Below are 25275 nucleotides of genomic sequence, written 5' to 3'. Positions count from 1 at the left end.
CTATGCTATTGGGTTGCTTGCTTCAATTCTTCACATCCCATTTTGTTTTTGCTTGCTTAAAACATACTTCTAAAAAGTGAAAACTCAAAAGCAAAAAGTTCCAATTCTGAGTTTAGTATACAGCAATAAAAATTTTGTAAATACCTTCCAATTTCACATGTATGAATCATTTCTTTGATTAAATACTTGTGCTGGAGTAAAAATTAAGATACTAACTCAACAAGAAAAGTTACAATGTGCAGACTTAACATTAGACAATTCAGTTTCTTTCATTTTATTTTTCAGATGACTTCATTTCTCAGGACAGAATGACACAAATACAAGAAGCAGTCTCTAGGGCTGGCTGAGACTACGTTTATCTGTTCTCCTAAAAGCACTAGTTCAGCTCCCAAAAGAAGAATTACAAATCTGAGAAGTTAGAGGAAAGGTACAGAATAAGGATTCTGATTAAACAAGAAAAATCAATTAATGACATTGGTACTCTGTTCTTCATATCAGTAATAATACAAACTCAGCCCTTTTAAATCAGAGAATCTGCCATTCTATTTCTAATAAAGTAGTTTTGCAACCCCTAAAGTAAAAGAATTACATGAAGGTGTAAACTAATTTGCCTCCTTTAGAGACACTGCAATATAAAAGAGGATTTTTTTTTTTTTGTAAGCTTCTCCTTCTCAGTTCTGCAGGCTTCATGGTACTTCAGAGCCCCAATAATCAAGCAGTTCATGACAAAAGATAAAGGTGAAAAAGTAGACACAGAGATCTGTGAAGACTTCGCCCATTTTGCTATAGGTATCCATTGATCGATTTATCACTTCAGCAGGAATTCCCGATAATAAAAGTGCAGCTGTTAGTACTGTTGTCTTTATCTTCTTTTCACTCTGTGTAGAGAAAGACTCACATTAATCTTCAAAGTTTCAGCAGACTACATAAGCTCTATACAAACATAATCAATACTGCTATTTTCAACCTAAATGATTTAAAAACTGTTAATGATATTTTAAAACAATCAGTAATATACCAACATTTACTGAGCACATAATATGTAAATCTTCAAACTGCTAGACAATAGCAGATTATCAGTCTTGCTTTTTTTTTTTTTTTGAGACAGTCTCGCTCTGTCGCCCAGGCTGGAGTGCAATGGCTCGATCTCGGCTCACTGCAACCTCCGCCTCCCGGGTTCAAGTGATTCTCCTGCCTCTGCTTCCTGAGTAACTGGGATTACAGGCGCTTGCCACCACGCCTGGCTAATTTTCATATTTTTAGTAGAGACACCTCAGCCTCCCGAGTAGGTGGGACCACAGGCGCACGCTCAGCTAATTTTTGTTATCTGTTGTAGAAACAGTCTTCCTATGTTTCCCAGGGTGGTCTTAAACTTGTAAGCTGAAGCCATCAGCTAGCCTCAGCCTCCCAAAGTGCTGGGATTAGAGACTGCACTTGGCCTGAAGGCCTGTTTTTAATTCTACTTCCCCTGAAGTCCTCCTTGTGCTTTATTTACATAAAACACTGGAGTAATTTATATCTCCTGTGAGCTCCTACGTCACACATTATCCATGTCAGTCATTTAGCAGTTATTTATGTCCTGTCTAGTAATATTTCTTTTTATATTGTACTGTTTTAATATATAAAATTTATATTTTATATTATTTTATATTGTACTGTATATTTTATATTTATATTGTATAATATATTCTTGTTTTTATATTGTACTGTATATATAATAAATTATTATTTATGTCATGCTTCCAAGATGACATTTTCAAAAAACTTTTAATAGCAAGACTGGGCTGGGCGCAGTGGCTCACGCTTGTAATCCTGACACTTTGAGAGGCCAAGGCGGGCAGCTCACGAGGTCAGGAGATTGAGACCAGCCTGACCAACATGGTGAAACCCTGTCTCTACTAAAATACAAAAAATAGCCGGGCACGGTGGTGGGTGCCTGTAGTCCCAGCTACTCAGGAGCCTGAGGCAGGAGAATTGCCTGAATCCACAACGTGGAGGTTGCAGTGAGCCGAGATCGCGCCACTGAACTCCAGTCTGGGCGACAGAGCGAGACTCCCTCTTAAAAAAAAAAAAAGCAGAATTTTTCTTTATTATCACAAAATCCAATCATATGGTTTAAAAATTTTTTTAGTATAAAAACCTATAGTTACCTAAGAGAAATGAAAGCTTATGCTCACAAAAAGCCTCATACAAGGAAGCTCTTAGTCATAATAACCCAAAACTGAAAACAACCAAGATGTCCATCTACAGGAGACTAGATAAATGGATACAGTCATACAATGGAGTATTATTGAGCCAAGAAAAAAAAAAGAAATTAACTACTGATTTATCCAACATGGATAAATCTCAAAAATATCATGCAGAATAAAAGAAGGCATGCAGAAAAAAGTAAAATCAAGAATGATCCCACTTATATGAATTACTATGCCAAACACAACTAATCTATGGTGGGAAAAAGATCTTTGGGGTATAGGGACTGGGACTGCCTGGAAAGGAGCATGAAGGAAACTCTTGGGGTGACAGCAAAGTTATAAACCTTGGAAGAGGTATGGGTTTCACAGGATGTCAAACATATCAAATGGTACAATTAAGAAGAGCATTTCAAACAATCAATTAATTATGCTGGTACCCTAGTCTTCATATTAGAACTAATTTTTTTTTTCCTTTTTTTTTGAGACGTAGTCTCGCTCTGTTGCTCAGGCTGGAGTGCAATGGCAGGATCTCGGCCCACCGCCACCTCCACCTTCTGGGTTCAAGCGATTCTCCCACATCAGCCTCCCCAGTAGCTGGGATTATAGGTACCCACCATCATGCCTGGCAAATTTTTGTAGAGATGGGGTTTCACCATGTTGGCCAGGCTGGTCTTGAACTCCTGACTTCAGGTGATCCGCCCATCTCGGCCTCCCAAAGTGCTGGGATTACAGGCATGAACCACTGCGCCCGGCCTCAGAACTAATTTTACCTTAAAATTTTACCTAAAAAAGGCCGGGCGCGGCGGCTCACACCTGTAATCGCAGCACTTTGGAAGGCGGAGGTGGGCGAATCACAAGGTCAAGAGATAGAGACCAGAGACCAGCTGGGCACAGTGGCTCATGCCTGTAATTACAGCACTTTGGGAGGCTGAGGTGGGCAGATCACAAGGTCAGGAGATCAAGATTGTCTTGGCCAACATGGTGAAACCCCGTCTCTACTAAAATACAAAAAATTAGCTGGGTGTGGTGGCATATGCCTGTAATCTCAGCTACTTGGGAGGCTGAGGCAGGGGAATCGCTTGAACCTAGGACGCAGAGGTTGCAGTGAGCAAGATCATGCTATTGCACTCCAGTCTGGCCAAAGAGCAAGACTCCATCTCAAAAAAAAAAAAAAAAAAAAAAAAAGAGAGAGACCATCCTGCTCAACATGGTGAAACCCTGTCTCTACTAAAAATACAAAAATTAGCTGGGCTTGGTGGCACGTGCCTGTAGTCCCAGCTATTTGGGAGGCTGAGGTGGGAGAATCGCTTGAACCTGGGAGGCAGAGGTTGCAGTGAGCCAAGATTGTGCCCACTGCACTCCAGCCTGGTAACAAAGTGAGACTACATCTAAAAAAAATTTTTTTTTTTACTTAAAAAAAGAACCTTAAAACAGTAAATTGTAAGTTAATGTTATGTAAGAGGGGTGAGGTATACCGATGTGTACACCTACAATATACTTTGAAATGCATCAAGAAAAATTTGATGGAAAAACTTTACAGAGATTATCTTGGGTTTGAAAACTAAAAATCTGATAGATACGTAATATAATAAGATGCTACTTGTAGAATCTAGGTGGTATTATATAAATGGGTGTTCACGGCACAATTCTTTCAACTTTTGTGTTTATTTATTTTTGAGACAGTCTTGCTCTGTCGCCCAGGAGTGCAGTGGCGCTATCTTGGCTCACTGTAAATTCTGCCACCCGGGTTCCAGCAATTCTCCTGCCTCAGACTTCAAGTAGCTGGGATTACAGGTCTGTACCACCATGCCAAGCTAATTTTTGTATTTTCAGTAGACATACGGTTTCACGATGTTGGCCAGGCTGGTCAGGAACTCCCAGCCTCAGGTGATCTGCCCACCATGGCCTTCCAAAGTGCTGGTATTACAGGTGTGAGGCACCACACCCGGCCAACTTTTGTGTTTAAAAACTGTTATAACAGGCCAGGTGTGGTGGCTCATGCCTGTAATCCCTGCACTTTGGAAGGCCCAGGTGGGCAGATCACCTGAGGCTGGGAGTTCCAGATCAGCCTGACCAACACAGTGATACCCCGTCTCTACTAAAAATACAAAAATTAGGTGGGTGTGGTCACTCACACCTGTAGTCACAGCTACTTGGGAGGCTGAGGCAGGAGAATGAACCCAGGAGGCAGAGACTGCAGTGGGCTGAGATTGTACCCTGCACTCCAGCCTGGGCAACAGAGTGAGACTCTGTCTCAAAAACAAACAAGCAAAAAAACCCTGCTATAACAAAATGCTATTATGTTGGGAGAATATATAAAGTCTCCATTTTCTCTCTTCCATTTACAGAGTACCCATATATACATCTCTATCACACACATAAGTATTGTTAATAATTTCATGTATATTATTTGTTTATGCATATATAAGCAAAATCAAGTAATACATTTTTTATTTTCAAAAGAAATTAGTATAGATTCTATTCTGAATTTTTTTTCTCTCAATATTTCTTGGAGAGTTTACCATTATCAGTACATTGAGAGCATCTTCATTCTGAATAGATACAATTTTTTTTTTCTGAGACGGAGTTTTGCTCTGTTACCCAGGCTGAAGTGCAATGGCGCGATCTTGGCTCACCACAACCTCTGCCTCCTGGGTTCAAGTGGTTCTCCTGCCTCGCCTCCCAAGTAGCTGGGATTGCAGGCGCCCACAACCACACCTGGGTAATTTTTATATTTTTAGTAGAGACGGAGTTTTGCCACGTTGGCCAGGCTGGTCTCGAACTCCTGACCTGAGGTGATCCACCCGCCTCAGCCTCCCAAAGTGCTGGGATTAGGGCATGAGCCACCAAGCCCAGCCTCAAAGGTGAATTTCTAAACAAATGCTTCAATTAAAATTACAAAGTTATTTACTCTTTTACTTCTTGTATTTGACCTATTTGACCCTTCAAAAATACAAATGCTTCAAATCCATTAAAATCATGCACAGGTCTGTCAGCCCATTAAATATAACACATAAACAGCCAAGTAGCCATTTTTCCAGCAAAAAGCTCCCACAAAACTTGATCACACTAGTTAGGCTATCGCCTATGTCAAGCAAGCCAAGCCTCATAAAACTGTATATATCCTTAGTCAAGCAGGCCAGGTAAACAATGACTCTCAACATCATTCTGTTCTGCAATATTGGTCACATATTTATTGCAAATATCAGGCCCTAAACACTGGAGATAAAGTGCACTGCTATTAAGTGTCCAATATGAAGTACAATGAGATAATCAAATCCGTTTTTAAATTTCCTTTATTACAGACAAAATGAATTACTAAATTTACTAATTAAATTTAATACTTTTCTTAAACAAGTACTATTCACACTCTTTCATGAAGGACCTCAATTCACAGTAGACCAATATTTTTGTAAAACAGAATAACAATGTTATGGCAATGTCAAATTGCTATAAAAGTTTCCAATTACTCTTTTTTTTTGAGACAGAGTCTCACCCTGTCGCCCAGGCTGGAATAGTGCAGTGGCACAATCTTGGCTCACTGCAACCTCTGACTCCTGGGTTGGAGCAATTATCCTGCCTCAGCCTCCTGAGGAGCTGGAATTACAGGTGTGCATCACCATACCTGGCTAATTTTTGTATTTCTAGTAGAGATGGAGTTTCACCATGTTGGCCAGGCTGGTCTTGAACTCCTGACCTCAGGTGATCCACCCACCTCAGCCTCTCAGAGTGTGGGAATTACAGGCGTGAACGACCGCACCCGGCCAATTACTCATTTTTTGAACTTAATGCATCACAAACACAAACACATAGTTTAGAGATAAGTGGGCAAACCACACTTTGAGTAGCACTGAATCAGACCATAAGTAGGACTAACATTTTTAAGCTCCTTCAATTAGCTAGTCATAAATCAATCCAAACACATCATCAAGATTTAGAAAAAAAATTAATTTACCTTGGGAAAATATTTGTATAATCCCATGTACGCAAGTTGCAAAGTAAGAAATGGAGCAAATATGGACTGTGAAGATAGAAGATAAAATTAAATATTTCCAACATAATCATTCAAATTACAATAAATCAAACAGCAGCTATAAAATTCCAAGCACAAGCTGTAAAAAAAATTGTTATTATTATTTTTTGAGACAGAGTCTTCCTCTGTCACCCAGTCTGAGTGCAGTGGCACGATCTTGGTTCACAGCAACATCCACCTCTCAGGTTCAAGTGATGCTGGTGCCTCAGCCTTCCAAGTAGATGGGGTTACAAGCGCCCGCCACCATGCCTGGCTAATTTTTGTATTTTTAGTAGAGACAGGGTTTCACCATGTTGGCCAGGATGGTCTACAACTCCTGACCTCATGTGATCAACCCACCTCGGACTCCCAACATGCTGGGATTACAGGTGTGAGTCACTTCGCCTGGCAATTACTTTTTTTTTTTTAAGACGGAGTCTCACTCTGTCGCCCAGGCTGGAGTGCAGTGACGCAATCTCGGCTCACTGTGACCTCTGCCTCCTGGGTCCAAGCAATTCTCCTGCCTCAGTCTCCCATAAAATAGTAATTTTAATGGTTAAAAGTAATCTTGTTTCCTCAGAAGGGTGAAGAAAATAAAAGATTTGATTTCCTAACATAAAATATGTTTCTCAGGTCATACAATTCTTTCACATTCTTTTAGTGTCCCCAAAACTGTCTTCTCTCATAAAAACTCATCTTTTAAATTATTTAAAGTATTAAATAGTGACAGATGTTTAACACATCATGCAGTAACATCTCCGTCACCCAGAGGGAATTAATTGACATCCAGGAAGCACACAGACAAGGCCCAGCACTCAAAATAGATGGCATTCTTCCAGCTATGCAGAAGGCTGAGGCAGGAGGACTGCTTGAGCCCAGAAGTTCTAGTCCAGCCTGGGCACCACAGCAAGATCCTATCTCTAAAACGTTTTAAACAACAACAAAACTAAATGCTTGGCTGGGCATGGTGGCTCATGCCTGTAATCCTAGCACTTTGGGAAGCAGAGATGGGCGGATCACGAGGTCAAGAGATCGAGACGACCATCCTGGCTGACAAGGTGAAACCCTATCTCTGCTAAAAAATTAGCTGGGCATGGTGGGATTACAGGCATGAGCCACTGTGCCCAGCCCCTCATAACTACTTTTAAAATGAAACCATTACGAAGCGAGTGAAGGAGCAAACATTACTAGATGGCAGTATGGTGACAGCAGTAAGAAACAGTTGAAACTCTGATAGCAACAAAACCCAGAAAACCGGGCCGGGCGCGGTGGCTCAAGCCTGTAATCCCAGCACTTTGGGAGGCCGAGGCGGGCGGATCACAAGGTCAGGAGATCGAGACCACAGTGAAACTCCGTCTCTATTAAAAATACAAAAAATTAGCCGGGCGCGGTGGCGGGTGCCTGTAGTCCTAGCTACTCAGGAGGCTGAGGCAGGAGAATGGCGTGAACCCAGGAGGCGGAGCTTGCAGTGAGCCGAGATCGCACCACTGCACTCCAGCCTGGGCAACAGCGTGAGACTCCATCTCAAAAAAAAAAAAAAAAAAAAAAAAAAAAAAAAACCCAGAAAACCAAAACAAAAAAATTCACACAAAAATAGGCATAACATTAAAAGCATGAAAGCACAGAGCCCTTCAGATAGAGACAAAAAAGAGGCAGCTCATTAAATGCTGAAAGCATCACCGATCTTTGCATTATAGCAAACTATGTTGACAAGTTATTATCAAGGAAAAACAAATAAAATCTGTTCAACAGGTTCTATTTATGAAAACATCTGCATAAAAATAGATTTTAGGCCAGGCACGGTGGCTCACGCCTGTAATCCCAGCACTTTGGGAGGCAGTGGTGGGCAGATCACGAGGTCACGACATCGAGACCATCCTGGCTAACACGATGAAACCCCATCTCTACTAAAAATACAAAAAATTAGCCGTGCATGGTGGCACGTGCCTGTAGTCCCAGCTACTCAGGAGGCTAAGGCAGGAGAATCACTTGAACCCAGGAGGTGGACATTGCAGTGAGCCGAGATTGCACCACTGCACTCCAGCCTAGGCGACAGAAACTCCATCTCAAAAAAAAAAAAAAAAAAAAAAAAAAGATTAAAAAAAACTGTTTTGCTTAATGATATAAACTTTAATTATCTGGATAATTTATTTATGTGCCTGGTACATATACCTAAAATGTCTACTGAATGGAAAAACCTCAGTGCAAGACACTGAACTATGAGCTATGCTTTTCTGTATTCTTCAATATACTGTAAAACAAAATAACCACATCATGGTACAACCAAAATGGACTCATTATGACACTACATTAAGAAATGCTGGCCGGGCGCGGTGGCTCAAGCCTGTAATCCCAGCACTTTGGGAGGCCGAGACGGGTGGATCATGAGGTCAGGAGATCGAGACCATCCTGGCTAACACGGTGAAACCCCGTCTCTACTAAAAAAAATACAAAAAACTAGCCGGGCGAGGTGGCGGGCGCCTGTAGTCCCAGCTACTCGGGAGGCTGAGGCAGGAGAATGGCATAAACCCGGGAGGCGGAGCTTGCAGTGAGCTGAGATCCGGCCACTGCACTCCAGCCTGGGCGACAGAGCGAGACTCCGTCTCAAAAAAAAAAAAGAAATGCTGAAATGTCTTCTGAACCATAGGAAATTTACCTCATATTCAGGACCACAGGAACTGCATTTTACTATTTCAAATTATTTGAAAATTGATAATATACAGTATATATATATATGTAAAGCACTTAACCCTTTGGTTAAAGAATGAAACTGCTAAGGTTTAATCCCAGCATCACTTAGTAGCTGTGTGACCTTCGGCAAATGATTTAACCTCTCTGAGTCTTCATTTCCCAATGGATTCAAATAATACCAAGTTCATAAGAATGAGGATTAGATGAATTAATATACGCAAAGCAATGAGAAGGGTCCGTAGCATGAAAAAAGGGTTTCAGTAGAGTCATCCCTCAGTATCTGCAGAGGACTGGTACCAGGTTCCTCCTGATAGATGCTCAAGTCCCTTATGTAAAATGGCATAGTATTTTCATATAACCTACTCAATTCCTCCCATATACTTGAAATCATTTCTAGATTTTTTTATGCCTAATACAATGTAAATAGTTGTTATACTGTTTTTATTTGTATTATTTATTTATTTATTTATTTATTTTTTTTTTGAGACGGAGTCTCGCTCTGTGGCCCAGGCTGGAGTGCAGTGGCCAGATCTCAGATCACTGCAAGCTCCGCCTCCCAGGTTCACGCGGTTCTCCTGCCTCAGCCTCCCGAGTAGCTGGGACTACAGGCGCCCGCCACCTCGCCCGGCTAGTTTTTTGTATTTTTTAGTAGAGATGGGGTTTCACCAGGTTAGCCAGGATGGTCTCGATCTCCTGACCTTGTGATCCGCCCGTCTCGGCCTCCCAAAGTGCTGGGATTACAGGCTTGAGCCACCGCGCCCAGCCTTTATTTGTATTATTTATTATTTGTTATTATTGTATTATTTTTTCCCCAAATATATACACATACATATTATTTTTGAGACAGGGAGGGTCTCACTCTGTCACCCAGGCTGGAGTGCAGTGGCATTATCCTGGCTCACTGCAACCTCTGCCTGCCGGGTTCAAGCAATTCTCCTGCCTCAGCCTCCCAAGTAACTGGGATTACAGGCGTGCACCACCACGCCCGGCTAAATCCAAATACTTTCAATCCACAGTTGGTTGAATCCACATAGGGTGCAGAACCAACTGATATGGAGGACCAACAATAATTATTAGGCTCTGTATTTAACCAGAACACTTCATTCTATAAGATGAATAGCAAAGTTAATAATGTATCTTCAAACAGCCACATGGATCCGGTAGATATTAATTTTGGCAATGACTTCTATGGGTCAAAAGCACTCATAATTATTAACATTTTGCATTTTCCATTAAGTTAGTTAATAATTTACAGATCTTTTCTTACCAAGTATTTGCAAACAAAAGCTCTGACTCCAAGAGCAAGAAGAGCACATCCCACCAATCTAAATATTCGAAAAGAGTCAAATTCTTCTGTTGTACTTCCATCCTCTTGACTGGGTTTTTCACTAATCAGCTGTTTCCTTAGCTTCATTGCTTCTTCGAATCTGGAAAGGTACTGCTCTAGGCCATGGCGGGCACCCCTCTGGACTGAGTCCGCTGTCAAGTCCCCTCTGTTCCGCTGCCGGAGCTCAAGGTTGACATCATTACTGCACTCAGGTGGTTTAATGAAAGAGTCCAATTTGTCTCCCAGTTGGGTCCCCTTTACCTCGGCCACACCACCCTGCTGGTCAGTTGTTCCTGTACTGACTGAATCACCCAGCACTACTCGTTTTGAAACTGAAGGAACGCTGAGGGAGTTCAGTTTATCACTGTCCTGCTGCTTTGATTTTGTTTGACTTTCTTCTTCTGAGAAAAGAAATTTAAAAGCCTTATGTATTTATTACATACTGGCAAACACCTTACATGTTTATGTTTTAAAATATGCTGTTGCAGCTAGAACTCAGCAGTCTCTGAATCAAAATAAATAAATATTGATTCTGCATTAAAGAAAAGCTGGTTTCGGCCAGGCACAGTGGCTCACGCCTGTAATCCCAACACTTTGGGAGGCTGAGGTGGGCGCATCATGAGGTCAAGAGATTGAGACTATCCTAGCCAACATGGTGAAACTCCGTCACTACTAAAAATACAAAAATTAGCTGGGTGTGGTGGCATGTGCCTGCAGTCCCAGCTGTCTGTAGTCCCAGCTACTCTGGCTGAGGCAGGAGAATCGCTTGAAACCGGGAGGCAGAGGTTGCCATGAGCCGAGATTGCGCCACTGCACTCCGTCTGCATCTGCCTGGCGACAGAGCGAGACTCCGTCTCCAAAAAAAAAAAAAAAAAGTTGGTTTCTTCCTCTACACCCTCAAAATATATCACCCAAAATGAGTATTCTGCAGAGGAAATAACTCAAACTTTATGGGTAGGAGATAAGATTAGTAGACCAACTAGGAAAGATATTCAGAGATTGAGCAAACTGAAAAGACCAACTTTTTATGGATAATATATCCCAGATGTATGATTGCATTGCCTGCCTTAGCTTATTTGGTTAAAAATATAAAATCAGTAAGGCATTTTAAAATCTGTATTTTAAAATTAGATTTGTGAATCCAGTGCCCTATGAGCATAGGGTGTGGCATATCCCACAGCTACTGTTTATGTGGTCAGACAACCATTAGTAGGTAATTCAGCAGTTTTAAGATGCTACTCTGGTGTGTTTTTTTTTGTTTTTGTTTTTTGTTTTAAAAAAGGCCAGGCACAATGGCTCACACCTGTAATCCTGTAAGCCCAGCACTTTTGGAAGCAAAGGCTGGTGGATCACTTGAGCCCAGAAGTTCAAGACCAGCTTAGGCAACATAGTGAGACCCCCATCTCCACACACACAATTTTTTTTTTTAATTAGCCGGGCATTGTGGTGTACGCCTGTGGTCCTAGCTACTCTGGAGGCTGAGGTAGCAGGATTGCTTAAGCCCAGGAGTTTGAGGCTGCAGTAAGCTATGATCATGCCACTGCACTCCAGCCAAGGATACAGAGGGAGACATTGTCTCAAAAAACAAAACCTTTAAAGACATAAAATTTTCAAAGCAAAAGAACAAAATATAGAAAGTACCGGCTGGGCGCGGTGGCTCAAGCCTGTAATCCCACCACTTTGGGAGGCCGAGGCAGGCGGATCACGAGGTCAGGAGATTGAGACCAGCCTGGCCAACATGGTGAAACTCCGTCTCTAATAAAAATACAAAAAATTATCCGGGCGTGGTGGCACGTGCCTGTACTCCCAGCTACTCAGGAGGCTGAGGCAGGAGAATTGCTTGAACCCAGGAGGCGGAGCTTGCAGTGAGCGGAGATCGCACCACTGCACTCCAGCCTGGGCAACAGAGCGAGACTTCGTCTCAAAAACAAAAAGAAAAAAGAAAAAAAGAAAGTACCTCGGGTAAGATCGTAAATAATGCTTTAAGAATAAGTAGCCTGATAGAAAAATGTTTCTTCTAGTGTTCTAGAAGAATTTGAAATGTTTTTCTTACCTCTCATTTGAACTATCTAAAAATGCAGAGCTATACACCTAAAGCCTTCCAGAACAAAAGTCACAAAGATCTAAGGAGCTTGCGAGCACTGACTAAAGACCAATTACTAAAGGAAACAGTGGAAAAACACTAGGGCGTGCTAATTGTTCAGTTATACTCACGTGAAATAAATTTTTTTTAAATAAAATCATTGGATATATGTTTGGGGGAGGAATGAGGTGCTCTCCTTTAGAAATGCAGTTCCAGACATCAATGACATCGATCTCCCCTGGTGAGGAGAGGAAACTCTCAGGTGCACGTCGCACTTGCTGGGTCTCTGAAGAATGCTCACTCTCACTTTTCCCAACTTTTCTTGCCGGCCCGTAGGTGACAAGTGTTGAGGGCACTGAACACAGACACTAGAATATGACCACAGAGTCCCTGATACACGTAGGACGAACTAGCGGGCAGTTCCGTAAAGACAGGCTGACGTGGGCGGACAAGAGTTACACAGCAAAAGGCAAAAGAAGGTAGACGCTACAGAAGGCACTGTAAGGAAAAGCACTTGGAACCTTAACAAGGAAAGCCATCTTCCTAAGGGGAGCAGTGGACACGACAGTCTGGGGATACAACGTGCGCCCTTCAAGACGAGAAGTGGCTAAGGAAAAAAGGGGCTGTTAACGTAACTGGGCAGAGACAGCGAGGGCTCTGCAGGCAGGGTGGGGAAAATCTCACAGCGAGGCTCCAGGAAAATTTGAGGGGAGCGACTGGGGAACATCCTGGGGTTCAGGAATGAGAACTTGGGATATAACCGAAGGGGCGGGACAGAGAGGAAGTCAAAGAGCAGGGCTTGGTCAAAAAGGTCAGTGGAGTGGAGGTGGGAGAGGGAAGAATGACCCTGAAGATTCAAGGGGAGAGGCGGGAGACAGAGGGGAAATCGAGGCTCTTACCCGCGCCGCTCCCGGGCCTGTGAAAGCCCATGATCCGGTTGATGCGCTGTTCGGAGTTCATGAGCAGCTTCCTCCGACGCAGCTCGGCTCGACGCTGGGAGGCCGACAGGCCTGAGCCCGCTGGGACCCCCGGCCTCTCCCCGCCGTCGGTAGCGACAGCCATCGACTCCATCCTCCCGTCCACAGTCTGGGAGGGGTGGCAGGAGCGCTGGTGTTGGCCGCCGCGGCGAGGGCGATGACTAGAGCCCGGGCCGCAAGGCGCGCGTCCCCTTCCCACTATAGTCCCTCCCCCGAGCGCGGTGCCGGAGCCTGTGAGCTAAGCACGCAAGCGCCGCTCCACGCGACGAAGCGCCAGGCTCTGGCCGCCATCTTGAGTGAGGGCAGCGCTGGACGCCCTGATTCCTCCCCAACTCGTCTGGCCCTCACCCAACAGACCCCTCTGCTGTTCACTCGGAGGTGAAGAAAACCAGCACCCAGGGCCGGGAGTGGTGGCTCACGCCTGTAATGCTAGTACTTTGGAAGGCCGAGGCGGGCGGATCACGAGGTCAGGAGTTCAAGACTAGCCTGGCCAACACGGTGAAACCCCCGTCTCTACTAAAAATACAAAAAATTAGCCGGGCGTGGTGGCGCGCGCCCGTAATCCCGGCTACTCGGGAGGCTGAGGCAGGAGAATCGCGTGGACCCAGGAGGCCGAGGTTGCAGTGAGCCGAGATCGCGCCACTGCACTCCAGCCTGTGCTACAGAGCAAGACTCTGTCTCGAGGGGAAAAAAAAGAAGAGAAGAGAGAGGAGATGGAGAGGAGAGGAGAGGAGAGAAGAGGAAAGGAAACCGGAAGTGGGAAAGGGATGGCAGTGAATAATCAGCCTAGATTTGGTGCCAGGAAGCAAAATGGAGGTTGCAGCGGCAGTCGCTTGTTTACAGACCGGCGGCCTCGCTTGTAGGGAGCCACGCTTAAACGGAGCCTTACGCTGGGATTTGTTCTTGGTTCCTGTTCCTCATCCTTAACTTCTCTACGCCCAAGAATACGGGTGCTGTGTTCCTAGGCTTTCCTCACGTTTTGTGCGTTTTTGTTCAAATCAGAATTTCCCAGTGAAGCCTTTCGTGCACATTCTATCTAAATTGCCAGCACTCCCCATTCCCCTTCTCCACCTTATTTTTTCTCCTTGTCGTTTATGACCACCTCGCATGCTATATTATTTTTTTTCCTTCTTATCATTTATGACCAACTTGCATGCTAAAGATGCTCCAGTCTGGGCGACAGAGCGAGACTCCGTCTCAAAAAAAAAAAAAAAAAAAAAAAAAGAAATACAACACTTAAATTCTTACAGCCGAATTAAAAGTTGGACTAGAAATTTATTCCAGAAAGAATTAATTTTATGGAACAGTTTTCAAATATTTGAAAAGGAAATGGCTTGAAGTTTTTCAGAACTGTAGACAAGGATCTTTAAAGTGTGCTCTGAATAACAAGCAGGATAAAAAAATAAACTACAGGCCTGGCGCAGTGGCTCATGCCTGTAATCCCAGCACTTTGGGAGGCCGAGGCGGGCGGATCACCTGAGGTCGGGAGTTCGAGACCAGCCTGACCAACATGGAGAAACCCCGTCTCTACTAAAAATACAAAATTAGCCAGGTGTGGTGCCGCATGCCTGTAATCCCAGCCACTCGGGAGGCTGAGGCAGGAGAATTGCTTGAACCCAGGAGGCGGGGGTTGCGGTGAGCCGAGATCGTGCCATTGCACTCCAGCCTGGGCAACAAGAGTGAAACTCCGTCTCAGAAGAAAAATTAAAAAAAACAAAAAACCACCAAAAGAACCCAACAGTAACAAAACTATAGAACATTAAGGATGAAAGCCAAGACAGGTGGATCACTTGAGGCTAGGAGCTGGAGACCAGCCTGGTCAACATGGTGAAACCGTGTCTCTATTAAAAATTACAGGCATGCGCCACCATGCCCAGCTAATTTTGTATTTTTAGTAAAGACGGGGTTTCTCCATGTTGGTCAGGCTGGTCTCGAACTCCCAACCTCAGGTGATCCACCTGCCTCGGCCTCCCAAAGTGCTGGGATTACAGGCATGAGCCACGGCACCTGGCCAGTCATCTCATTACACAAGGGTACAGAAGACAATGGAGTAATATCTTAACATTATAAATGGAAAAATAACCTTTGATATAGAATTTCAAACCCAGCTATCCTTGAGGAGCAAACATCAAGAATTCAGTTTATCGGCCGGGCGCGGTGGCTCAAGCCTGTAATCCCAGCACTTTGGGAGGCCGAGACGGGCGGATCACGAGGTCAGGAGATCGAGACCATCCTGGCTAACACGGTGAAACCCCGTCTCTACTAAAAAATACAAAAAACTAGCCGGGCGCGGTGGCGGGCGCCTGTAGTCCCAACTACTCGGGAGGCTGAGGCAGGAGAATGGCGTGAACCCGGGAGGCGGAGCGTGCAGTGAGCTGAGATCCGGCCACTGCACTCCAGCCTGGGCGGCAGAGCGAGACTCCGTCTCAAAAAAAAAAAAAAAAAAAAGAATTCAGTTTATGGCCTCCCAGACATCTACTTAGGCTATTTAAAGAACCTTCAGCACTAGTTTTTCATTGACATAATTTGGATGCACAACATAGCATTACTTAGTAATTGGCAAGTTATTCATGTCACTTTTTACTTAAAGAGACAGGGTCTTGCTTTCTTGCCCTGGCTGGCATGCAGTGGTACAATCATGGTTCATTGCAGTTTCACACTCCTAGTCTCAAGGGATCCCCCCCGCCTCAGTCTCCTGAGTACCTGGGACTACAAGCGTGAGTCACCATGCCCCGCCACTTTTTTTTTTTTTTTTTTTTGAGACTGAGTCTCGCACTGTCACCCAGGCTGGAGTGCGGTGGCGTGATCTCGGCTCACTGCAACCTCTGCTTCCCAGGTTCAAGCAGTTCTCCTGCCTGAGCCTCCCAAGTAGCTGGGGTTACAGGTGCCCACCACCATGCCCAGCTAATTTTTTGTATTTTTAGTACTGACGGGGTTTCACTATGTTGGCCAGGCTGGTCTCAAACTCCTGGCCTTGTGATCCACCTGCCTTGGCCTCCCAAAGTGCTGGGATTGCAGGCGTGAGCCACCATGCCTGGCCTTTTTTTTTTTTTTTGAGACAAGAGTCTCGCTATGTCGCCCAGGCTGGAGTACAGTGGCACAATCTCAGCTCCCTGCAACCTCTGCCTCTCGAATTCAAGCAATTCTCATGCCTCAGACTCTCAAGTAGTTAGGATTACAGGCACCCGGCACCATGCCCAGCTAATTTTTGTATTTTTAGTAGAAACATGGTTTCACCATGTTGGCCAGGGTGGTCTTGAACTCCTGACCTCAGGTGATCTGCCTGCCTCAGCCTCTCAAAGTTTTGGGATTACAGGAGTGAGCCACAGTGCCTGGCCCTTTTTTTTTTTTTGAGGTGGAGTTTTGCTCTTGTTCCCCAAGCTAGCGTGCAGTGGCGCGATCTTGGCTCACTGCAACCTTGGCCAGGGTTCAAGTGATTCTCCTGCCTCAGTCTCCCGAGTAGCTGGGATTACAGGCACATGCCACCATGCCTGGCTAAGTTTTTGTATTTTTTGTAGAAATGGGGTTTCACCATGTTGGCCAGGCTGGTCTTGAACTCCTGACCTCAGATGATCCACCTGCCTTGGCCTCCCAAAATGCTCAGATTACAGCCGTTGAGCCACCACGCCCAGCCTACTTTTAAAAACTATTTTGTAGAGACAAGGTTTCGCCATCTGGCCCAGACAGTTCTTCAACTCCAGGCCTCAAGCGATCTTTACACCTGGGCCTCCCAAACTGCTGGGATTACAGGTGTGGGCCACCGTACCAGGCTCATATCACTTTAGATAACTAGTCACTATATATAAGCTCTTTCAATTAACTTTATTGAATAACCAAGTTGATAAGTTAGCACAGATCAAACGATTGTTTGCATGGGTTACAAGTGACTTTTTTTTTACAGGAATAAAACAGTGAAAATTACAAACTGTAAAAAGGAAGACAAATCTTGTCTCCAACATTTCAGAGAAGCAAGATTTAACACAGCACATTGAAGATCAATACATATTTGAATTTGAGAACAAGAATTTAATATTACAATATTATACACTACTTTACAAAATTAAAATTTCTATGTAAGGATTACATTTGTAATAGTTAACAAAATCTTGAAATCACATTTGGTGGTCCCCTAGATAATAGCTGTTATGCATCTTCGATTAGAAGAAATAAATCTTTATTCTAATTATTGCAAAACAGTCTATTAGACTCAATACATTACATTAAATTAAAACTGAAAATATATGCAAACTAAAATAAATGGTACTGCTTGAGTGACTATTAGTATGTCAGACTTACAGAAATGTTATTTTAAAAATCCTAGAAATTAGAAAAATAGAGTACTTTTTATGGTAGAACTGCCATGCTCAGATTTAAATACCAAGATTGCCCTTGTCTGTTACATTAGTAGTTGTAGATCTGTAGAAAATTCAAGGATCTTTCATAATTTACAACTATGATTAAAAAAAATATGGCATAGTGTAAATATTAGTTGCTTTACATCAAAAGTAATACAAGATGATATGGCAGGTAGTGCCCTATCAGGGGAAAAAAAAAGAATCAAATTAAAAAACACATTCAACATTGCAAAAAATAATTGCTTTGTATCAGTATCTCCAAAGGCTCATTCATTCTCTCATTATGTGGAGAACAAATATTGTGAATCCTAACTAAAGTTATGTTTTTCATGACCTGTTATAAAATTATTCTGAATTGCACATGTTACACAGTATCTAAAATAATATTTAAAAGTAAATTTGTGAAATATACTAATAAAGCATGTGGTAATAACAAGAGTCATACCCACTTAGGGATGTAGTGAGAGGCACAAGGAAGATTATCCCTAAAAGCACAAATGTTTCCCTCTAGAAGATTCTTTACTACTATTAAGAAAGGACCTACAAATAACTCCACTTAAAATCACATTAAGAGGAACATTTTAGTTATTTTAAGAAACATCAGCATGTAACGACTGTTTATTTAAAAGAGGGGATAATATAATTTGCTACAATTTGAAAATTGCTTCTTAATAGATGAAGCCGCTTTCAAGAAAACTTCCAGTTCAATGTGCCACTTACACACTGCAAACCAACCTTAACACTGCTTAAGGGAGATATTTTCATAAAACACGATTATTTTGATCCAGCTGGCAAGCAGTAGTTGTATACTGTAGAGGGACTGCTTCTTCCCTATCCCAAACAACTCAGTTAAAGTCAGCTCATACTGATATAAACCTGAAAGTTACTATTTCATTGGTGATCATATAAGACCAAGATTGTAAACACATTTTCTAACCCATTAAAACAAAATAAAAAACCCAAAAATATTTTGATCAAGTATTATACATGAACATATTTAAGAAATTCATAAGACAAAATCAATCTGTGAAAACTGAGCCAAACTCTTAAACATACTATGTCACAGTACTTTAAATACACAAAATATAATTCACCTATTTGTAAACAAAATTCACTCAATAGTTTTGACTATATTTCTCTAGCTGAATCAAGAAAGCAGTCTCTTAAGGATTTTCAGAAATCAAGTTTCTTTCATAACTTTAATATGTTGGATCTGTGTAATCTTAATATCCACCAAATCAAACAGCAGCATTTATGCTTTAATAGGTTTTCATATTCAAGAATAAATATTTCTTATGAGTGACTTCCAATTTAACAAACTCTTTAGAAAAATGTTACTGATGTATTTGGATAGTACTTTAGAAACCTTTCACTTCTTCACCCTCATTTCACCAAAAACCCCCATTTTTATTACATACCCAGAGCAGAAATGCACCAAACAAAATCCACTTAAAGGATCAACATAATTAAAGTTTCTTAGCTCCCTATTATCATCATTGCCAGTCCCAATGTTTATGAAGACAGCTCAAACTCTTTTCACTACAGATTAAGACAGTATGTCCAAGTCTTCGTCGGGAAATCAAAAAACCACCTAATGATAGTTCTCACTTCAAATCAAAGTGACTTTGTTCTTCAAGTATAAAGAATACTGACAGATTTTAAAGCTTGAATGTGTTTCTTCATATCTTTCTCAAGCTATACTAGAATTAGTTTACTCTAGTTTTAGTCAACATGATGATCCTTTCCCTTCCTTAAAAAAGAAAAACAAAAAAACAGACAACATGTGGGGAATGAATTCTAGTTTTCCTACATTATATTTACTTCCCATTGTTTTTATTTTAAAAACATCACTACCAATGAATTTGTAACTTCCCTGCAACACAGTCTTGTGAGGTTTTAAATGTAGCAGCCAAAAATTCAGAGAAATATACATGTAGAACACAGAAATCTTTATTTTATAAAATGTACTTTGCCTCTGCAATATTGTCTTATTTTAATCCATAACAACTCAAACATAATTGGCAAGAAAAAAGTATCATATGTAGCTATATTCTGATTTGAAAAATACAGTATTTCAGAGTTGCATGTTTGATTCTCTGCTGTGGTCTTTTATTTGCTATAGGTTGTTGAAATCACAGTGAGAACATCTCAATCATCACATTAGTCCACAAACATAATAGAAAAAGAAGGTATTACACATTTCCAGGTATTCTGCACTACTGTGACGTTCCTTAGAAATAAGTCAAATTTCTTCATTCATTCATTTATTCACTTGTTGCTGTATATGCAACAGGAATTCATAATATGATAGTGCAGATTCTGTTCTGTCTTCTATCATGTTTTGAAGGAAGTTTGCTTTCATTGGACTCTCATCCCTTAGGAATAAAAGGCAAAAAATTTTAGATAAAATGTAGCAGTAAAATAAACAGACTTGTCAGAAGGCTTCTGATTTTCTCATAACCATAATAACATTTACTATATAAACAGTTACTTCTAGAGGCTTTCTCTGAGAATACTTGGTTGATTATGTAAATTTCAAGCTGTTTAAGGGAAAAGCTTATGGTGTATGATGGAATTAAGATAGTTGATCCAGAAATTCCACTTTATATCCAAAGGAATTGAAATCAGTATACCAAAGAGATGTCTGCACTCCATGATCACTGCAGCATTAATCACAATAGCCAAGATATGGAAATAACTGAATGGATTTTTCTTTTTTTTTTTTTTTTTTTGAGACGGAGTCTCGCTCTGTCACCCAGGGTGGAGTGCAGTGGCCGGATCTCAGCTCACTGCAAGCTCCGCCTCCTGGGTTCACGCCATTCTCCTGCCTCAGCCTCCCAAGGAGCTGGGACTACAGGCGCCCGCCACCTCGCCTGGCTAATTTTTTGTATTTTTTTAGGAGAGACGGGGTTTCACCATGTTAGCCAGCATGGTCTCGATCTCCTGACCTCGTGATCTGCCCGTCTCGGCCTCCCAAAGTGCTTGGATTACAGGCTTGAGCCACCGCGCCTGGCCTGGATTTTTCAAATGTTGTATATATACACAACGGAATTCTACTGAGCCTTTCTTTTTTTTTGAGATGGAGTTTTGCTCTTGTTGCCCAGGCTGGAGTGCAGTGGCACGATCCTGGCTCACCGCAACCTCTGCCTCCTGGGTTCAAGCTATTTTCCTGCCTTAGCCTCCTGAGTAGCTGGGATTACAGGCATGTGCCACCACGCCAGGCTAATTTTGTATTTTTAGTAGAGACAGGGTTTCTCCATGTTGGTCAGGCTGGTCTCGAACCCCTGACCTCAGGTGATCCACCCGCCTCAGCCTCCCAAGGTGCTGGGATTACAGGCATGAGCCACCGCACCCGGCGACTTCTATTCAGCCTTTAAAAAACAGGAAATTCTGTCATTTGTGACATTATGCTGAGTGAAATAAACCAGGCACAGAGAGACAAATACGACACAATCTTACTTATGTGTGGAACCTAAAAAAGTTGAACTCATATAAGTAGAAAGTAGAATTATGGTTATTAGAGGTTAGGAGGCAGGAAGTGGGTGTGGAGAAGGAAAGAAGAGATATTAGTCAAAGGGTACAAAATTTCAGTTAGGATGAATAGATTCTGGTGATCTATTACACAGTATGACTATGGTTAATAATAACGTATTGTATATTTTCAAATAGGCAAAATTATGGATTTTAAATGTTCTCACCACAAGGAAACAATAATTGGCTGAGAAGATGAATATGTTAATTAGCCTAATTTGACCATTCCACAATGTATACATGTATCAAGAAATCAGTGTATCCCATAAATATATACACTTATTATTAGTCAATTAAAAATGAAAAAAGTTTAGTATTTCCAATAATTGGATATAAGGCATGATTTACTGCTATTTATTGAGAAGAATTCTTTTTCTTTCTTCTCCTTTTTTTTGCTATACTCTTGTCAGGTCGTGACAAGGCCAAACAAATTGTTTTACTACTAGCAAATGGAAAATTCAACTTACCTTATTACATAAAGTATTGGGAAAAATGGTCTCTGCTCTCTAAGCCAAGAGATGAAAGCTATTATTCTGGCAGATTCTGGTGTATCAAGTTCTGGAAGGTCTGTCTGTTAATCAAAACCAACAATATCCAATTACTTTAATTACATATCTAATGTATGGTCTATGGTACTTTTCAAATTTTTATTTTTTTAATTACTTTTTTTTTTTCTTTTTTGAGACAAGGTCTCTGTCGCCAGGCTGGAGGGCAGTGGCATAATCATGGCTCACTGCAGTCTCAACCTCCAGGCTCCAGTGATCCTCCCACCTTAGCTCCTGAGTAGTTGGGACTACAGGGGCATGCCACCATACCTGGCTAATTTTTGTATTTCTTGTAGAGACAGGGTTTTGCCATGTTGCCCAGGCTGATTTCAAACTCCTGGGCTCAGGCAATACACCTGTCTCGGCCTCCCAAAGTGCTGGGATTACAGGAGTGAGCCACAGAACCCGGCCTACTTCTCACATTTAATTTATTTTTTGAGACAGGGTCTTGCTCTGTTGCCCAGGCTGAAGTGCACTGGTGTGATCATGGCTCACTGTAACCTCCACTGCCTCCCAAGGCTCAAGTGATTATCTCACCTCAGCCCCACCAAGTAGCTGGAATAAGAGGCATGTGCTACCTGCCAGCTAAATTTTGTATGTTTTAGTACTGAGCACCATGTTGTTCAGGCTGGTCTCGAACTTGGGCTTAAGCAGTCCGCCCACCTCGGCCTCCCAAATTGCTGGGATAATAGGTATGAGCCACCATGCCTGGCCTTGACTTTTAACATGTATATGAATCACCTGATCATCTTGTTGAACTACAGATAATAATTTAGGAGGTCTGGGGCAGGGGTGTGGTCCTGAGATTTTGCTTTCCTAAAAAATTCCTACAGTCATGCCAATGCAACTTGACTTGGGACCACAATTTTCTACGAATAATCTAGAATAGGAGTAGGCAAACTTTTTTTTTTTTTTTTTTGAGACGGAGTCTCGCTCTGTCACCCAGGCTGGAGTGCGGTGGCCGGATCTCAGCTCACTGCAAGCTCCGCCTCCCGGGTTCACGCCATTCTCCTGCCTCAGCCTCCCGAGTAGCTGGGACTACAGGCGCCCGCCACCTCGCCCGGCTAGTTTTTTTTGTATTTTTTAGTAGAGACGGGGTTTCACCGTGTTAGCCAGGATGGTCTCGATCTCCTGACCTCGTGATCCGCCCGTCTCGGCCTCCCAAAGTGCTGGGATTACAGGCGTGAGCCACCGCGCCCGGCCGGCAAACTTCTTAAAGATCATTTGGTTTCTGCTGCAACTACTTAACTTTGCCATTGTTTTTTATTTTTTGAGACAGAGTTTTGCACTTGTTGCCCAGGCTGGAGTGCAATGGCGCAATCTTGGCTCACCGCAACCTCTGCCTCCTGGATTCAAGCGATTCTCCTGAGTAGCTGGGATTACAGGTGTGTGCCACCATGCCTGACTACTTTTGTATTTTTAGTAGAGATGGGGGTTTCTCCATGCTGGTCAGGCTGGTCTCGAATGCCTGACCTCAGGTGATTCGCCCGCCTCGCCTTGAGACGGGGGTTTCTCCATGTTGGCCAGGCTGGTCTTGTACTCCCAACCTCAGGTGATTTGCCTGTCTCGGCCTCTTGAAGTCCTGAGATTATAGGTGTGAGCCACCATGCCTGGCCAACCTTGCCATTGCTACACCAAAGTAGCCATAAACAATACATAAGTGAACAGGCATGGATGTTCCAATAAAACCTTATTTACAAAAACAAGTAGCAGGTACCCCTTGGGCATAGTTTCTAAGCCCTCATCTAAAAAAACCTTTTAGTTCTTCCCTTCGTTTTAGCATGACATCCAGAATTAATTGATTCATTCAGGTATTATTAAAAATATAACAATTTCTTATTTACTCATACTTAAAATGCTTAGTCATCCAGTCCAGTAGTTCTGTTCAAGGCCTAAAGCCAGTGCTTATCGTAGCTATAATCCTGACATAGCTGTCTTTTATTTATTTATTTTTTGAGACAGGTTCTTTCTCTGTTGCCCAGGCTGGAGTGCAACGGTGCTATCACTGCTCACTCCAGCCTCAACCTCCCAGGTTCTAGCACTCCTCCCATCTCAGCCTCCTAAGTAGTTAAGACCACAATTGTGTGCCACCATGCCCAGCTATTTTAAAAATGTTTTGTAGTTATGGGGTCTCACTATGTTGCTTAGGGTGGTCTCAAACTCCAGGGCTCAAACTCACCTCAGCTTCCCAAAGTGCTGGAATTACAAGTGTGAGCCACCATGCCTGGCATTTTTTTTTTTTTTTTTTTTTTTGAGATGGAGTCTTGCTCTGTTTCCAGGCTGGAGTGCAGTGGTACAATCTTGGCTCACTGCAACGTCCACCTCCCGGGTTCAAGCAATTCTCCTGCCTCAACCTCCCAAGTAGCTGGGACTACAGGCATGCGCCACCACACCCAGCTAATTTTTGTATTTTTAGTAGAGACAGGGTTTCACCATGTTGGCCAGGATGGTCTCGATTTCTTGACCTCGTGATCAGCCCACCTTGGCCTCCCAAAGTGCTGGGATTACAGCGTGAGCTGCTGCGCCTGGCCTATCTGCCTTTTAAATACATAAATTCCCTAATGATTCTATGAATGGAGTGATAGAATCCACCAATATGAAAACCTATCAATAAACATTTTTGGTATGATTCTGTTATTATTTTCTGATATCAAAATAGGGGATATTCATGTTTTTGCCACCTTTGAAATGCCCTTTATAATCACTATAATAAAAGAGTCTTACCATAGGCTGTGGAATCGATGCATAGTTTTGAACTCCTAGAACTTGGCTGAGAAAATTCTGTGTACAATTTTTGCCAACCCAAAGCATCAGTACCTAGGGACAGGAATAAAATTATTTTGAGAAGTAGCATACCTAAAGGTGAGTCTGTTGAGTGAATATATTTTATTTTTATTTTATATATATATATTTGTGAGATAGGGTCTTACTCTGTCACCCAGGCTGGAGTGCAATGGTGCAATCTCAGCTCACTGCAACCTCCGCCTCCTGGGTTCAAGCAATTTCCCACCTCAGCCTCCAGAGTAGCTGGAACTACAGGCATGTGCCATCATGCCCAGCTAATTTTTGTATTTTTAGTAGAGATGGGGTTTCGCCATGTTGGCCAGGCTAGTCTTGAACTCCTGACCTCAAGAGATCTGCCTGCCTCAGCCTCCCAAAGTGCTGGGATTACAGGTGTGACCCACCGCACCCAGCCTGAGTATATTTTAAAAGGTCAAAAAGGTAAATATATTTAGTGAGATTGTACAGCCTTTAACTGAATAGTAATTAGTATTTACCTGATGAGACATTTTATGCTTGGCATGAAACAAGGATATGGAGGGGGAAGGTGGCAGACAAATGTACTGTCATGAATCACTGAACACTGGGATACATGCTGAGAAACGTTTTGTTATGTGATTTCGTTGTGTGAACATCATAGAGTGTATTTACACAAGCCTTAATGGTATAGTCTACTGTATCTAGGCTACAAACCTCTATAGGTTGTTACTGAATACTGAGGCAACTATAACACAATGCTAAGTATTTGTGGATCTAAACATAGGAAAGGTATAGTAAAAAT

The 25275-nt window shown here is 42.5% G+C and overlaps 2 protein-coding genes across 4 annotated transcripts in view; both read right to left on the bottom strand.

Moving 5' to 3' along the window:
* Positions 1-261: 261 nt before the first annotated feature.
* Positions 262-13975, bottom strand: CAMLG (calcium modulating ligand). 2 transcript variants are annotated; one of them, NM_001202851.1, is given in 5 exon segments: positions 313-878; positions 6148-6213; positions 10163-10623; positions 13205-13562; positions 13616-13975. In NM_001202851.1, coding segments are annotated over 4 exon segments (891 nt in total). In that variant the 5' UTR covers positions 13377-13562; positions 13616-13975; the 3' UTR covers positions 313-686.
* Positions 13976-17085: 3110 nt separating this feature from the next.
* The window catches only part of SEC24A (SEC24 homolog A, COPII coat complex component), an 80243-nt gene continuing 72053 nt past the window's right edge, over positions 17086-25275 (bottom strand). For both annotated transcript variants that reach the window (XM_001109620.4, XM_078005193.1), the window contains 3 exons: positions 24438-24530; positions 21636-21739; positions 17086-20012 (listed from right to left, as the gene is read on the bottom strand). In XM_001109620.4, the coding sequence (XP_001109620.2) occupies positions 19898-20012; positions 21636-21739; positions 24438-24530 (312 nt within the window). In that variant the 3' untranslated portion in view covers positions 17086-19897. The remainder of the gene's footprint in view (positions 20013-21635; positions 21740-24437; positions 24531-25275) is intronic.

Source organism: Macaca mulatta, chromosome 6 (assembly GCF_049350105.2).
Source record: "Macaca mulatta isolate MMU2019108-1 chromosome 6, T2T-MMU8v2.0, whole genome shotgun sequence".
In the NCBI taxonomy this organism is placed as follows: Eukaryota; Metazoa; Chordata; class Mammalia; order Primates; family Cercopithecidae; genus Macaca; species Macaca mulatta.
Note: the sequence above shows the minus strand (reverse complement) of the source record. Positions and strands in the feature narration are given on the sequence as shown.

Bases quoted from the DNA above. Each gene is read 5' to 3' on its own strand.
- CAMLG (XM_015140862.3), bottom strand. From the start codon at position 13,376: ATGGAGTCGATGGCTGTCGCTACCGACGGCGGGGAGAGGCCGGGGGTC. The intron at 10,624-13,204 runs GTAAGAGCCTCG...TTCTTTTCTCAG, and splicing joins CAGGCCCGGGAGCGGCGCGG to AAGAAGAAAGTCAAACAAAA. The intron at 879-10,162 runs GTAAGAAAAGAT...TTCTCTACACAG, and splicing joins CTTTTGTTTGCAAATACTTG to AGTGAAAAGAAGATAAAGAC.